Source organism: Macaca mulatta, chromosome 1 (genome assembly GCF_049350105.2).
Source record: "Macaca mulatta isolate MMU2019108-1 chromosome 1, T2T-MMU8v2.0, whole genome shotgun sequence".
NCBI classification, from domain to species: domain Eukaryota; kingdom Metazoa; phylum Chordata; class Mammalia; order Primates; family Cercopithecidae; genus Macaca; species Macaca mulatta.
In genome coordinates, this window is record NC_133406.1 from 119,791,969 (window position 1) to 119,808,392 (window position 16,424).

General features: G+C 44.0%; 2 protein-coding genes and 1 long non-coding RNA gene across 6 annotated transcripts in view; 2 read left to right on the forward strand and 1 right to left on the reverse strand.

Moving 5' to 3' along the window:
* Positions 1–16,424, forward strand: part of LOC708768 (NBPF member 20) — an 853,661-nt gene that overhangs the window by 790,137 nt on the left and 47,100 nt on the right.
* LOC144331822 (uncharacterized) overlaps positions 1–16,424 on the reverse strand; it is a 43,183-nt gene that overhangs the window by 20,697 nt on the left and 6,062 nt on the right. For 2 of the 4 annotated variants that reach the window (XR_013399345.1, XR_013399352.1), the window contains exon 1: positions 9,575–11,805. The exons of 1 other annotated variant lie outside the window; for it this stretch is intronic. This is a non-coding gene — a long non-coding RNA (uncharacterized LOC144331822). Of the gene's footprint in view, positions 1–1,397; positions 2,128–9,574; positions 11,806–16,424 lie in introns of those variants that run through there. One more of the 4 variants, XR_013399350.1, reaches the window with a different exon arrangement.
* LOC114669739 (uncharacterized) lies at positions 9–10,193 on the forward strand. Its single transcript, XM_028847417.2, has 2 exons — positions 9–307; positions 6,506–10,193. The coding sequence occupies exon 2, from the start codon at positions 8,780–8,782 to the stop codon at positions 9,362–9,364; it is 585 nt and encodes a 194-aa protein (XP_028703250.1). The 5' UTR covers positions 9–307; positions 6,506–8,779; the 3' UTR covers positions 9,365–10,193.

Below are 16,424 nucleotides of genomic sequence, written 5' to 3' on the forward strand. Positions count from 1 at the left end.
TCATTTACTTGCCAGCACAACAAACTTTCTACACATCGATATATGATATTCCACTGAGGGGAGGGGCATCCTCCTGGCTTAACTGAAGGAGTGTACAACAGAAGGACATGGTGGACATCACACAGATATTCTGTGGCAAAGGATGAACTACTAAACTTCTAGGATATTTTAAAGTCCTCCAACGTCTGTAATTGTTTTCTGTGGTGACCAAGCGCCATGGGTCCGGAGAAGACGGGCCACAGTGACCTCTTTGAAAGCTTTCTGTCAAGTCTCTTATCCAAGGGAAGCAAAATCACAAAGGTCCCAGGTGAGTTTTTTCTTCTCCTCTTTCCTTCATAAATGTTGGTTTTACTTTTATTTGACGAAAACAATCTAATGCCTCTTCTCCCTGCTACACAATGGTAAATTAGCATGCAAATAGCTATCCCTTTATTATTCTTTGATAGATTTTTGCAGAGGCTATGTCTGTAAAAATTAGCCCACCTGAGATACATCACTGGACCAACAGAACCCTGCACCCAACAGGCACCTTGTGCAGACCTGGACCCTTAGAGTTATTGGCTCATGTTCCTTTGTTTTTTCTAATGAATATCATGAGTAGAAAGTGAGCTCTTTGGCTTTTACCCACTACTATGGCTATACTACATTTTCTGTCTCTCGTCTCTCTCTCATTTTTGTATCATGATTTTCTGCCATCAGTGGCATCAATGTGGGTTCCTTGTTTTGATGTTATGCAGTGAACTTCTGGGATCATTTTATGACTACATAACAGTCGGTATTAAATTCTTCTGTTGATGAAGATTTGTGTTGTACCCAGTTTTTCCTTAGAATAAAAATGAGGTTATTAAGGGCATTTTTGGTAGAAGCCTTGTTGAATGTATTGTTCACTTTACAGGGGTAATCCATAAACATAAGTGTGCTTCCTTATCACGTAGGCTTAACTCGAGGAGAAACTGCCAATTATTAGAACAGCTGTCGTGCTAAATTGCAGTCCAACTAACATCACACAGCAATATCATACACACTCTGTATCAGGAAGCGGGAGAGGAAATATCTTTCAAAATCAGTTTTTCTATGTTTCCCTTCATTTTCTTATGAACCCTTAATGGCATCTTTGAAGGCAGCTGTGGTCACACCAAGTGTCACCATCAGCCTATTCAAGTCTTGCTGCAGAGCCATGAAGTGATACCCTAGGGCAGTCCAGCCAAGTCACAGACTTATAAACACCAGGCAGGTGTTTATAACAGCTGTTATAGACTTATAACACCATGCCTATGAAATGAGAAGGGTCAGGTGATCCCTCCCTCTCCTGCCATGTCTGTGCTTCTCTTTGCAGCTGCCATGTTGCTAAAAACAATCACTCTCACTTATTTTGTCAAAGATAAATCAGACATTAATCAAAGCAGTGAAAACAGATTTTATTCAGCAACTACTGACCATAGAGGAAGGGGCTGAGCTCCTTCGCAGTTGTGCAGAGGTGATGGCATTCTAATCAGAGAGTGAGGTGGGGAGAGGGCAGGGGTCAGGGCACAAGTGAAACATTACAAAAGATTGGTCATTTTAAACGTCTGCCTCATCAGGCCAGCTGTGTCTGCCAGCTGGCAATATTAGACGTTAGGATTCTAACCTCCCACAGAGACCAGAAGACGGAGGCTCAGTCCTTCCTGAGGACTATACCTCAAAGGAATGGCTTTCAGATCCTGGGCAAAGACACACTTGAGTTCCTAGGAGATACACACACATCTCAAAGGGATAGAGGAAGGATTCCCTTCTTAGTAAGTGCTGTAAGAAAGAAAGATCCTGAAGCTACCATCATCAGCAGGTATTGGCTAGAACTAAAGTAAGTTCCCCTGGCAGCCTTGAGCTTTCTTAGGTAGGCATTGTCATCATTGTCACGGGGGCCTAGGGTTATTCGTGGGACATGGTCATATGCTACTAGAAGCCATGATAGAGTCTGATCATCTCTTAGCGCAGAGATTTAAACTCAGTCGTTGTGTGCTGAGTTTGGTTCTTCTCACTTTCTAGCTCCCCATTCCATGGCCAGGATTTTACTGGACTCTGTTAGATGGACAAGGCCACGGGCCATTTTCAATGGCTTTCAGGCAGCCCAGGCATATCTATTGAGACCTGAATGAAAATAAAGAAAACCATGAGATTGAGAGTGGGCCCAACAATAGGTATGCATTACCCATATTCAAGGAGATGGACACAAATATTTTTAGGCTTTGTCAAAATGGAAAGTGACTTATGCAGCCAGGATGAAATTTAAACTTACATTACCAAAGTATAGAGCTTATTGATATTTTGTAAAAGAAAGTCATGTCAAAATGACAATCCACAAGTGGCAATGGTAGATGGGGTAGGGAGAGACTCCATAAGGTCAAAATTATCCTCACGTTAAATGAAACCTGTAAGTGTTGCTACTATTAGGGAACGGAAGCCAATGTTGTGGTCTATTATATTAATTGTCATGGGATAAAGAGGTAGGACATGATGCTACATTTAATGGTTAGTTCTATTGAGAGTACTTGTGAAAATTAATTTTTGTGTCAATTTGCCTGGGTCAGGGCGTGCTCAGATATTTGGTTAGACATGATTTCTCACTGTGTCTCTGAGGGTGTTTCTGGAGGAGATTGACATTTGAATCAGTAAACTGAGTGAAGCAGATTGCCCTCCTGAGTGTGAGTGGGCCTCATCCAACCCATGGACGGCTTGAATAGGATGAAGGGTTAAGAAAGAAGTTTTTCTGCTCCACTGTCTTTGAGCTGGGACGTCAGTCTTCTGCCTTAAGCCTTGGACTTGGTCTTGAACTATATTCGACTCTCCTAGGTCTAGAGCTTACTCAGAGTAGAACTTGGGCTTCTCTGTTTCTCTCTCTCTCTCTCTTTCTCTCTCTCTCTCTCTCTGTGTGTGTGTGTGTGTGTGTGTGTGTGTGTGTGTGTATCCTGTCCTCTGGAGAACTCAGACTAATATAGTAATATATGCCAGTTGCTGGTTTTTGTCTCCATGCTTTTGAAAGGTGTAAAATAAACAAATAAAACAAAAACCTGGAGGGTTCTCAAAGAAGAACCGTAAGGATTAGTAGAAGTTGTAACCTTTTAGGAAAAGCCCTAAGCACAGCTTTTGTTAAAACTGTTTTCAAGAAAATAAAGGGTGTTGGGAAAATTATTGTTACCTTAATGTTTTCTAAGCAAAGGCAAGATCAATCTAGGAGAAATATACTTAGGTTTTTTAAAATTAATTTTTATATTTTAATAATTCACATAGAATCTTAAGAACTCGAGAGAAAAAGGGAGGTCCCTTGTACCTCTTACTTTGTTTCCTCCAATGGTAACATCTTGGTAATATTTCCAAAATGGTAATATTTGCAAATATAGCAGATGTATTGCAAATGCCATACTACCAGGAAATTGACATTGATACAAGCAAGGTACAGAACATTTCCATCAACATCAGGATTCATCATGTTGCCTTTTTATAGCCACGACCCTGCCTCTTCAGTGCTGCTCCTCCTTCCCTCCTTAACCCCTGCCAATTACTAATCTGTTCCCCGTTCCTATAATTTATTCATTTCAAGAATGTTACTTAAATGGAATCCTACATGTCACCTTTGGGATTACCCTTTGTCCACTCACTGTCATTCTGTGGAGATTCATCCAGGTTATTGTAGGTATCAGTAGTTTGTCGTCGTATAAAAAAAATTATTGAGAACTATTCGATGCTATGGATATATAACACAGTTTGTTTAACCATTCACCTCATGGAAGTCATCTGTACCCTGTTTCCCCAGTTTTGGCTATTAAAAACAAGGCTGCTATAAACTTTAAGTACATGGGTTTTGTGTGAACATAAGATTCCATTTCTCTGTGATAAATGCAGGGAATGCAATTCCAAGGTGGTGTGGTAGTTGTACATAGAGTTTTGAAAGTAAAAACTATACAGATATTCTCCAGAGTGGGCTGTAATCTTTTACATTCCCACCAGCAATGTATGAGTGATCCAGCTTTCTCTGAATCCTTGACAGCACTTGATGTGGTCACACTTTTATTTTGACCATTCTGATAAGTATGTAGCAATTTCTCGTTGTTTTAATTAGTATATCACTAGTGGTTAATAATGTTCTGATTTCAACATATGAATTTGGGGGGGCTGGGCACGATGCATCCCATAAAAATGTATATTCTGGTGTGGTTGGGTGTTCTAAAATTGTCAATTTAAGTCCTGCTGGTTGATCGCGTTGTTGGGTTCTACATTCTTGTTGATTTTCTGTCTGGTTGTTGTATAAATTGTTGAGAAAGGGGGACATTGAAGCATACAGCTGTATTTGTGGATTAGTCTAGTTCTCTGTTAAGTACTTTCAGTTGTTGTTGCAAAGACATTTATGAATTTGTCAGAGGAGGAGTTGGTGGATTGGTCCTTTCCTCATTAAATAATCTCCCTCTCTGTCTCTGATTAGTTTCTTTTTTCTGAAATATACTGTATCTGGCATTAATATAGCCAATCTTGCTTTCCTTTGGCTAAGGTTTGCATGATATCTTTTCCCATCCTTTTGATTTCAACTTGCTTGTATCATATTTGAAGGTAGTTTCTTAGTAGCCAGTATGTAGTTGGCTCATGTCCATTAACGTACTCTGCCAGTGTGTATCTTACAATTGGTGTGCTTAGGCCATTGATATTGATATTTAATTGTGATGATTGATATGGTAGGGCTTAAGTCTGCCATTTTATTTTTCCTTTTCTGTTTGTTCTGCCTGATTTTGTTTTCTGGATGTACTTTCATTTTCTTACCTTCCTGTGGTGACTTGAACATCTTTGAGAATGGTGTTTTGCCTTATCTATAGCGTTTTTGAGTATATCTGTTTGAAAACTCTTGGATTTTCCAGACATTCATATGTCTGTGCATCTGTATTTTACCACACAGTATACTGGTGTAATTGTTTTACCAGTTTGAGTGAATGATAGATGAGTTACTTCCCTTGCAGGTCTCTTTACCCTCCCAGCTTAAATTGTTTCAAACATTTTCTTTATGAAGAGTTAGAACCACATTGAATGGTGCTATGATTTTCTCTGAAACCATCAAGCATAGTTTAGAAAACTCAAGAGAAGAAAGGCCTATTTTGCTTACTGTTTCCTTCCTTCCTTCCTTCCTTCCTTCCTTCCTTCCTTCCTTCTTTCCTTCCTTTCTTTCTCTCTCTTTTCCTTCCTCCCTCCCTTCCTTCTTTTCTTTCTCTTTCTTTCTTTCTTTCTTTCTTTCTTTCTTTCTTTCTTTCTTTCTTTCTTTCTTTCTTTCTTTCTTTCTTTCTTTCTTTCTCTCACTTTCTTTCTTTCCTTCTTTCTTTCTTTTGTCCTAAGGTTCCTTCTTTAATCATTTCCTTTCTGTCTACAGAACTCCCCTTAGCCTTTCTTTTAGGGTAGAACTGCTGGTCAGAGATTCACTTAGCTTTTTTTAGTCTGAAACTGTTTTGATCCTCCCTTTAATTACTGAAAGATGTTTCTGCTGAAGAGAGGAGTCTGGGCTGACAATTATTTTCTTTCATGGCTTGAAAAGCACTGCGCTGTAATCTCAGCACTTTGGGAGGCCAAGGTGGGCCAATCCCTTGAGCTCAGGTGTTTCAGACCAGACTGGGCAACATGACAAAACCTCATCTCTACCAAAAAAATACAAATAATTAGCCGGGAGTGTTGATGTGTGCAGTGGGAGGATCATTTGAGTCTGGGAGGAAGAGGTTGCAGTGAGCCAAGATTACACCACTGAATTCCCTGTCTCATGAATGCAAGGAAGGAAGGAAGGAAGGAAGGAAGGAAGGAAGGAGCGAGGGAAGGAAGGAAGGAAGGAAGGAAGGAAGGAAGGAAAGAGACAGGTGGGCGCAGTGGCTCATGCCTGTAATCCCAGCACTTTGGGAGGCTGAGGCGGGTAGATGACAAGGTCAGGAAATTGAGACCGTCTTGGCTAATACGGTGAAACCCCTGCCTCTACTAAAAATACAAAAAATTAGCTGGGTGTCACCCGTCTCTACTAAAAATACAAAAAATTAGCTGGGTGTCATGGCACACACCTGTAGTCCCAGATACTCCGGAGGCTGAAGAAGGAGAATGCTTGAACGCGGGAGGCGGAGGTTGCAGTGAGCCAATATTGCGCCACTGCACTCCAGCCTGGGTGATAGAGTGAGTCTCCTTCTAAAAAAAGAAAAAGACAGAAAGCAAGCAAGCAAGCAAGCTAGCAAACAAGCAAGACAAAACCAAAATATCAGAGATGATAAATTCGTTGATGGGATTAACAGCAGATTAGATGTTGCAGAAGAAATGATCAGGGAACATGGAACCATGAGTAATTGAAAATATGCAAAATGAAACTCACAGACAAAAGAGATTTTTTTTTAAATGAAAAGATTATCAGTGAACTGTAGGGCAGACTTAAGAGGCCTAATTTATGAGTAACGGGAGTTCTTGAAAAGGAGCGGGAGGAAAGGAAACATTTATTTTCTTTCTTTGTTATTTTTGTTAGGAGTGGGGTCTCAGCATGTTGTGCAGGCTGGTCTCAATTCCAGGCCTCACTCAACATCTCCCATTCGGCCTCCTGAAGGTGTGAGCCACTGTGCCTGGCCAATTTCTGAAGAAACAATAGCTGAAAAGTTCCCAATCATAATGAAAATTATAAATCCAGTGACCCAAGGAGCTGAGGAAACCGAAGCACAAGAAACATGAAGAAAACCACTCCTGGATCCATCAAAATAACATTGCTCAAATCCGGCCAGAAGAAAAAGACATTGCACATACACAGGAACAAAGATGAGGATTGTGTCAGTTTCCTTTCTGCTCTTGCCGGCCTCTACCAGAAGCAGCAATGCACACGAGGAGACAGAGAAGCAACATCTTTAAGGTACTGAGGGCAGGGGAAGTTAGCCTAGAATACTATGCCAGAAAAAATAAATTCCCAAAACTGGAAGTGAAATAAGGACATTTAGAGATGTACAAAAGCTGACTGAATTCACTACCAGCCCGCCCACACTACAAGAAACATCAAAGCAGTCCTCCAGGCAGAAGGAATCCAATACCAGATGAAAATCCAGATCTACACGAGGAAATGAAGAACAGCAGAAATGGGTAACTATACTAGGTATTTTCTCATTTTGTAAATTTCTTTTGTAAAAATTTGACCTTCCAAACAAAAGCAATAACAATGTGTTGTGGGGTTTATAATATGCATAAAAGCAAAGTGCATGTCAGCAATAGCGTCAAGGCCAGAAGGCGAGGTGTAATATCACTTGAAGGCTGACTGTGATCAGTTAAAAAGGTTTGCTCTAAGCCCTAAGGCAATTACTAAAATAACAAAAGAAAGAGTTATAGCTAATAAGTCAACAGAGGAGAAAGAATGGAATGATATAAAAACCGTGTGAACACTATGATAATTGCCCTTCCTATAGTAATTGCACTTCTGTCCAGTAGAAATACACCAGTGGCTGAAAATGCCCGTATAAGAATGACTAGAGCATTATATGTAATCGTAAAATCATACAACCAATTTAACTTCAAAAGTGTGTGGAAAGGGCTAAATGAATGGCAGTTAAAATAAAAATAGAGAGAGAGAGAGGGCCCGGGCACGGTGGCTCAGGCCTGTAATCCCAGGACTTTGGATGGCCAAGGCAGGAGATTGAGACCATCCTGACCAACATGGTGAAACCCTGTCTCTACTAAAAATACAAAAATTAGCTGGGCGTGGTGGAGCGTGCCTATAATCCCAGCTACTCGGGAGGCTGAGGCAGGATAATAGCTTGAACTAGAGAGTTGGAGGTTGCAATGAGCCGAGATCGCGCCACTGCACTCCAGCCTGGTGACAGAGTGAGACTCCGTCGAGAGAGAGAGAGAGAGAGAGAGAGAGAGAGAGAGAGAGAGAGATCCCAGAACCTTAGCAGACCTTGATTTACGTTCTCATGTCGTATGGGAGACATGGAGGAGAGGAGGGTAAAGTTGGTCTTGTTCTGCCTTTCCATGAGAGCATGTGCTGGATAGAAGAAAGTTGCCAGCGGTTTAAGCATTTTTAAAATGCAAGAAACGCTCCATAGAACTGGCTTGAACTAGCCAACTTTAGACTTGGAAGCAAGCACACCACCCGACTGCGACACAGGGACAGTCGACCCTCACTCCCGCATCACCATGCCGAACACACGCCCATCCAACACGAGGCGGAGCCACCGCCTTTTGTAGAACTATTGTGCAGGCTCCAAAGCCTCGGAAAACCGGAGAGACGCATCTTGCCGGCTACGGTGGACACCCGTGCATTGGGTGATTCTGAAGCTAGAAGGGCAGCCAGATGGCCTTCGCCCCGTCCTGACCCTCGTCCACTGTAAGCTCAGGGGAGAGCGGGAGCCAGGGAGGTGAAGTGCACAGACTCGGCAGAGGCGGCGGGCAGAACCGCTGGGGTGAGAGGGCGCGGTGGCTTCCGGGCGGGAGCCGCTGCTGAAAGGAGGCCTGGGTTGTCCGGAGGGTGACTGTCAGTGGAATCTTTGGCGGAGAGTGGTTTGGAAGAATGGCGAGGGAAGAGCAGAGGGGAAGGTGGTGACCCTGAGCGCCCGGCCAGGGGAGAGGAGGCTGTGGTGTCCCTCCTCTCCCCTTACCTGGCGGAGGACAGACAGTGTTAGGAAAGGGGTTCTCCCTGGACTAGGCTAGTCCACCGCACTTCGGCTGCGCTGACCCCTGCGATTTCCCCACACGCGGGGCCCTCGTCTGCGGTGCTGTTCGTGCTACCCTGCGGCTGGGTTCGCGCACTCACTCTCCTGACATGCCTTGGCTCACCGCCGATGCGGATATCGCCGCCACAGACCCTTCCCACCCTCCTAGGGATCTTGAGTGCGCTTCCTTAGATGTGAGCTCTCTTTTACACGCTGAATTTGGCTATAGCAAAAAAGCCCTGACCAAGAGCTTGGGTTTCCTTCGGACCTGCACACAACTCCCCAACTCCCGCCTGCAACCGCGGCTCTTGGCTCGCCGGCTGGCAGCGTCCACCGAGCGTGGAACCGCGGCAGCTGCATCCCCTGCAGGCTGGCGGGCCGCCACTGGCAGGAGAAAGGACACAAGGCCTGCGTGGTGGGAAAGCATGGGAGACGTCGCCTTCCTACGGGGCGAGAAGGTCTCCCTACAGTCTTTGGAGACCAGATGGATGGAGGTATCCGTTTCAGGAACAAGGCGGCTGCTCCTGAGGCCTGGCTCCGCACGGAGGCTCCTGGGTCCCGCGCGCCCTCTCCCTACCCGCTGTAGCCAGAGCTGCTTCACACATCTCAGCTGGCTTCCTCTTCCGCCTCTGCCTCCTCTTCCTCCCCAGCCGTCCTTGGAACAGCAAGGTCCCCAGCCCGTGGGAAAGACCTAGCCTCCTCTACAGCACTTGTAGAGGGAGTCGGATAGACGTCTCTTAACACCAGGAGGACAGAGACACCTTCCCTTGCTGCTTCTCTTGGTGCAGCCGGTCCAGGGGGCTGGCTCAGGGCCCAGGACTCCTCGCTCCTCCTGGAGGGCCTGGGTCGCGTGGCCCAGGAGCTGGCCACATGGGCATCTCCCGCACTGCAGGGCCCACTCTTACCCATGAAAGACGCTCGGGAAATGCTCCCGCGGAAGCCGGAGCTCTGCGCGTTTGACCACTTCGGGGTTAAGTTTCCGTCCGCCCATCCTTCCTTTGGAGGGTCTTGGGGGAGAGGAGAAATGCTCGAGGACGATGCGCTTTGCAGCGTCTCAACCGAGACCAGAGGAAAGGAGGGTGCGTCTTCCTGGAAGAAGGTGGCCCGAGGCCTGCGATCGCAGGGAGGCTCGCGGAGCGGGAGCGCCCTCTCTCCGCCGAGCTATCCAGTGGCTTGCAGCATCCCACCTGGAGGACTCCTCTTCCTCTCGCTTCTCCTACTGCGGGTCTTCTATCCTGGTGTTCATTGAATGCCTATCTTCCTTTTGTGCCTCGGAACCTCTCACGCCCGCCACAAGTTACTGATTTCCTTGGTTGTTCTGAACTTTAAATAAGGTAATGCATGCAAGAGTGCCATAAATGCTCAGTAATTGTCATGTTATTATTTTCATCAGTAACATCATCTGAGTCATCAGTATTGTCTTTTTAACAGCTGCGTTTTTCATCGTCCGTATATAGTCACATACATTTGAACACTTTGTAATTATTGAGTAATAAATTCGTTCTGCTATTTTACAATAAAAAATAATGCCGCAGAATGTATTCGTACACATATACCTTGGCAGATGTAGGACAGAGGCTCTTCTTTTACCCATCCTGTGGCTAACCTATCAATGTATACACCTTTAATGAGATTTTGCCAGCAGTCAAAGCCTTCAGGGAAAATGTCCCTAGCTCTTTACCACATCGGATCAAGGACTCTGGACAATTGGCACAACATCCTGGAATCGCTGAAACGGAGATATTATTCTCTGCTCTCCTCTGTTGACTGTGTCTTTTCACGACGTCTTAATGACAGTGCTGGCGACAAGAGTGTAACCATGTCAGTGTTCTCCTGCTGTTCTTGCCTGCGTGGGTCTTCTCCCAAACCCGACTTTCCTCCAGCAGCTGCACTGAAAAAGGGGAGGGGGCTGCGGGGTGGGGGGTGGGGCGGTGGGAAGGGGAGGGGAGGGGAGGAGGAAATAAACTGAATAGGGAGGAAGCTTCTCACAGGCCAGGAGAAGGTAAGGACAGGAGTCAAAGACAGAATTTTCTTCAGCAAACAGTAAAAGGGGAAATTTGCAGAAGCTAAGAGTTTTTAAACCCTTTGCTCCATCACATAAGTAATCCCTGATTTTCTGTTACACAAATCAGCACTCCTAGTCCTCCCTCCCTCCTCACCCCCAATTCTGATTCCTGTTTACAAAGAATGTTCAAAAGCAAGGAATTATGTATAACAGTTCCCAGTTTACTCAGGAAATTCTCAGATTACAAAGAGACATTACAAATAAACAAGTGAAGAGAAGAACCTTGGTGGGTCCAACATAGTATGGCCATCATTTTATACTCAAAATATAGAAAGACAACCTCAGAATAAGAAAACTTTTAGAATTGAATAAATCAAGTTTATTATTAAAACGCAAAGGAAAAAAACCTCTCCAAATGCTGCTGATTTTCTGTTTTAAACTACTGTTAGACTGGGGAGCCGGAGAGTGGGAGAATCCGCCAAAGATTTTTGGATGAAAATTAATCATCCCTTGTCTACCATAGTCACACCCCAGTGCCCCTCAGATCCAATCCTTCGAAGGAGTGTCCAAGAGGTATAAAGCAAAGCCGGAAAAACAGTTTCCAAATTCTGGAGTTCGTTTTCTCTCATTGAAAATATAAATATCAGGCTAACACCTGTTGACACACAATAACAGGGACACAGAATCCCTCCCGGAAGACCGACGGCCCCACAGACCCTGTGGATGCCACAGTGGTTGATGAGGTTAAGTAACTTGGTTCAGGGTGTCTGGGCACACCTGTGCATGAGACTCTGTCTCTGCTGCTCCCCTCATCTCTAGGCGGATACCTCCTCACAATCCTCCCTTTCCTTGGGCCACTGACGCCTCTCTGACCAAGGAAGAGTCTCCCTGGCCCCCGCAGCTTCTCTCCTTTCCAGACCTTTACTTCTTGATCCTCACTCCATAGTGAGATGTGGTCTAAGGTAGGGGAAAGCCCAGCATGGGAATCCATCTGATGGCCTTTGGGTTACCCAGGGATTTGCCCGGAGACTAGATGAAAGTAGCAAAGGCTTTATTTAGTTCCCAGTATTCCAAACTGCAGCAACCCACCAGAAACACCCCCACTTTCAAAGACAGGCTTTGAACAGAGGAACTTTATTTTTTATTTTTTATTATTTTTTAAAAATTTATTTATTATTATTATACTTTAAGTTGTAGTGTACATGTGCATAACGTGCAGGTTTGTTACATATGTATACTTGTGCCATGTTGGTGTGCTGCACCCATCAACTCGTCAGCACCCATCAACTCGTCATTTACATCAGGTATAACTCCCAATGCAATCCCTCCCCCCTCCCCCCTCCCCATGATAGGCCCCTGTGTGTGATGTTCCCCTTCCTGAGTCCAAGTGATCTCATTGTTCAGTTCCCACCTATGAGTGAGAACATGCGGTGTTTGGTTTTCTGTTCTTGTGATAGTTTGCTAAGAATGATGGTTTCCAGCTGCATCCATGTCCCTACAAAGGACGCAAACTCATCCTTTTTGATGGCTGCATAGTATTCCATAGTGTATATGTGCCAAGCAGAGGAACTTTAAATTCAAGATTAGATCCAGCACAGAAAACACTCCAGAGGTGGCCCGCCACTTGGGTTAGCTTCCAGCCACCAGGACCCAAGGTCCCTAAATGCTGTACAGCCTGTGTAGTACAATAACTTTGGTGGGTAGACATGTAACAGCCCTTCGAGCATGAACTTGGAGCATGAAGGGTAAAAAGGCCTGCTTTGGCCGGGAGTTGAACCCAGGTCTCCCACGTGGGTAGGGAGAACGCCACCGCTGAACTACCAATGCGGGTGCGGCTTCACTAGATCTAATTTTGAAGAGTCTCTGGAAGGACTTTAAAGTGGTGTTTCTAAAATAGGTTTGTATAGGACTCTTGAGTAGACACAGCGAGCAAACAGAAAGGACACCCAGAGCAAAGTCTTGCATAGAGGACGTATGTCAGGCAACATTATCAAGTTATTTATAATGCATTTAAATCAACACACCGGATTTGAAAGAGCCTAATTGTGAAACAGGCTCTATACAACTAGATAACAGACCTCTATAGAAATACACAGGAAATTCATCCAGGCCTTTGTCTCTGGTCCTAGATCTGGCAAAAACCTCTGGAAATTTCATTTCCTCACTGATGATGTAATCTTTTTGCCAACCCATGTCTTGGTGCTTCCCAAACCCTTTCCTCCCAACCTTGAGACAATCACCAATTCTTTCCCTAAACAGGCTTTCAAAGACCCAGGAGCTGGAGATTTAGGGATGTGTTCAGGTTACTCCAGAAGATTTGTGGGATGTTCGAGCTTCTCTTCATCTACACCTCTTTTGAGTCATGTGAAAAAGCCAAGTATCTTGCTTCTAAACTCATGTTTTTAAGAAACCTACAAAAGTGGGAGTGAGTGAAAATTCCCTCCAATATTTCTTTTCTTAACTACACTGTCTTTGGCCACTCCAGGAGGCATGTCGAGTGGCACATTTATCCCAGGGACCCAGAGCTTTTCTCCTCAGATGCGTCTTTTGAGTCTCTAGAAAAGTCCAGGGATCAAAATGACTGTCTTCCAAACTTTTGTGTCTTACAGAGATCTGCACAAGAGAGAAAGTGAAAATTTCACTCCAAGATTTCTTCCCATGGCAAACAACAGGAGGTTTAGGACAAGCCTTTGCTTTAAGTGCCTGTTGCTTTGTTAGCTCTGTTTTCCAAAGACATCTGTGTAAGCCTACTATAGAACATTCCCACCTCCATCCCCCCTGCCCCTTCATGTCTGCTCATAACACTAGAGTTTTTTTTTGTTTTTTGTTTTTTAACCCATGAGAGGTTATACCACATGGAACACTGATGGTTCAGTAATAGAATTGTCAACTCCCACACTGGAGACCCAGGTTCACTTCATAGGGTGAATGCATCTCATGTCTGAATCTGCTCTAGCCCCCTTCCCCTTTCTTTCCTCCCTCCTGAGCTTACACACCTTTGTTACCGGCTGGTGTTCTGAAGTCCCAGGTTCTCGGTGTCTCAAACAAAGAATTGGACATGACACACACATGTAGCAAAGCAGCAAAAGACTTATTAAGCACAGTAACACTCTCAGAGAGGGGAGAATGGGCTGACCTCTGCAAATGAGATCAATGTAAGTTTGGTGAACTTTGGGCTTTGAGTCTTTCTATACTTTTTTTTTTTCTGCTTTTCCTGGGGCTGCCTAATCTCTACCCAGCATGTGCCTTCTGATTGATAGGTGGGTTGCTTACTTTGGCGCCTGTGCACTTCCGCATCATCTTCATCCCATAATTTTAAGTATATCCATGATATGCAGTCTATATGCATTAGCTTTAATGAGCTGATTATCACACGGGATCATTTTAAGGCTACTTTTTCTCTCTCATATGCATGCCTATCTCTGAGGAGCTGCCCTTACTGGTTTGCTCTGGATCTTGCCAGCCATAAGCTTTTGAGTCACTACTTTTATCTCACTTTCGTTTTCGCTGCTCAACTTCTGCTTCTGAGTAACTGGGATTACAGGTGCGTGCCACCACGCCTGGCTAAATTTGTATTTTTAGTAGAGATAGGGTTTCACCATGTTGGCCAGGCTGGTCTCGAACTTCTGACCTCAAGTGATCCACCCACCTTGGCCTCCCAAAGTGCTGGGATTACAGGCGTGAGACACCGTGCCCAGCCGAGACTCAGTCTTTAAAATAATGAAATAAAACAAAAACATAAACCTCAAACAAGCAAAAAGACAAACTATGATTTCAATCATTGTGAAGCTCTTGATCTAGTGTGTGTGTGTATATATATATACACACACATATATATACACACACACCAAAAATACTATAATTTCAGAGAAGTGCTATAGGGTCTAATGTTTAACAACTTCTGGCATTTGACTGATGGTGTTTAAAGCTCTTCCACCATTTTCCAGGGGTATAAATCAAGGCAAGTTATTTGGTATTTACTACATTTTGGCTTCTTCATATGCAAGGGGGTTATGACAATAATACCTACCCCATGAGGACGGTATGAGGACTAAACGAAATGGTGTATGTATAGCCTGGGCTAATACCCATAGACACTGAATACTCAACTAGGTGGTAGCTAGTAGATTTTGAATTTGTATTTATTCTTACAGTTTTTAAGGTAAAATTTACTTTCATTGAAATGTTACCTGTATGTTTTTTGACAAATGAATACACTTATGGACTCATATCCCTATCAAGACAGAGACCATTTTTACCACCCAGAAATTTCTCTCATGTATCTTCCCAGTCAATCCCCTGCCAGAGGGAACCACTGTTACGATTTTTTTCACCACAGATTTAATTTTCCCCTTTTTAGAATTTCAAATAAATGAGAAGGTATGTGCTCTTTTGTGTCATTTATCTTCACAGACTTTAAAATAAAAAAGTTACAATTTTAAACCTTTTGGGCATGTCGTAAAAATCTTTCCACCAGTAGCCACCAGTCACAAGTCTTCATTTCTCTCTCTCTCTCTCTCTGGTTTTTTTTTTTTTTTTTTTGAGACAGGATCTTGCTCTGTCGTCCAGGCTGTAGTGCAGTGGCATGATCATGGCTCACTGCAGCCTCAACCTTCTGGGCTAAAGCAATCCTCCGACCTCGGCCTCCCAAATGGCTGGGACTACAGGTGTCCGCCACCATGCCCAGCTAATTTTGCTTGTATTTTGTGTAGAGACAGGGTCTCATTAAGTTACTCAGGCTAGTTTCAAATTCCTGAGCTCAAATGATCTCTGGGCCTTGGCCTCCCAAAGTGCTTGGATTACAGGTATGAGCCACTGTGCCTGGCTCAGTCTTCCTGTCTTGAAGCAACCAATGTTATTAGTTTTATGTGGGCCATCCCATGGCTTATCATTATTAATTCAGGTGTTTATACAAGGCTCTTTGAGAACTCAGTTTTAAAGGTTACTGTAACAACCCAGCCTAAAATGATATAAAATCAGTTTTAATATAACTGAAGTTTCTACATTCTGACTCCAAATGTCAGATTGTGACATTTTACCTTTCTCTGACTTTATGCCAAATTTACTTCAACTTCTGGCATCTGTCATTCTCATTTATGAACAAATATGTATCTAACAAATGTGGAAATACAAACCATGAGCCAAACAAAACCAAATCCTGGGCTTACCTAGCTGATAGTAAAAAATTCCCCAAAATAACCACCCGATTACAGTTTCATGCAATGTGATAGGAGTAAGGCACAACTGTAGGGAGGTCAGAAGATGCTTTTCAGAGGTGGAGACTACAGCTGTTCTCAGAAGGATAGAGGTTAGAAGAACCTTCCAGGCACAGAGCAAAGCACGAGCAAAAGCTCTGTGGAGGCCAGGAAGCTGGTAAATAGGGAATAAAAGAGGCCAGTTTGGCTCGAGCAGAGAGAGCAGAATGGAATTGGTCTGAGTAGTGAGAAGAGATGGAGAAGTGGGCAAGGTGCCTGGCCATTCAGGGCTTGGTTAGTTAGGAGGTTTTGTCTAAGAGAATGGGAAGGTGTTGAAGTGGTTTGGGCTGGGAAGTGACAGGGTCACATCATATTTTGAAAAAGCCACTCTGCCTGTTGTGTTGAGATTAGAGAAGTGATAAAGGGAATATGGGTAAACCACAAGGAGACTAGGTCAGTAGTCCCTCCACCCCCACTCGCCAGGTGAAGGTAGCCTAGACTAGGGTGGTGATGGAGGAGATAGAAGAGGACAGATTCAAGGAAAATTTGGAAAGT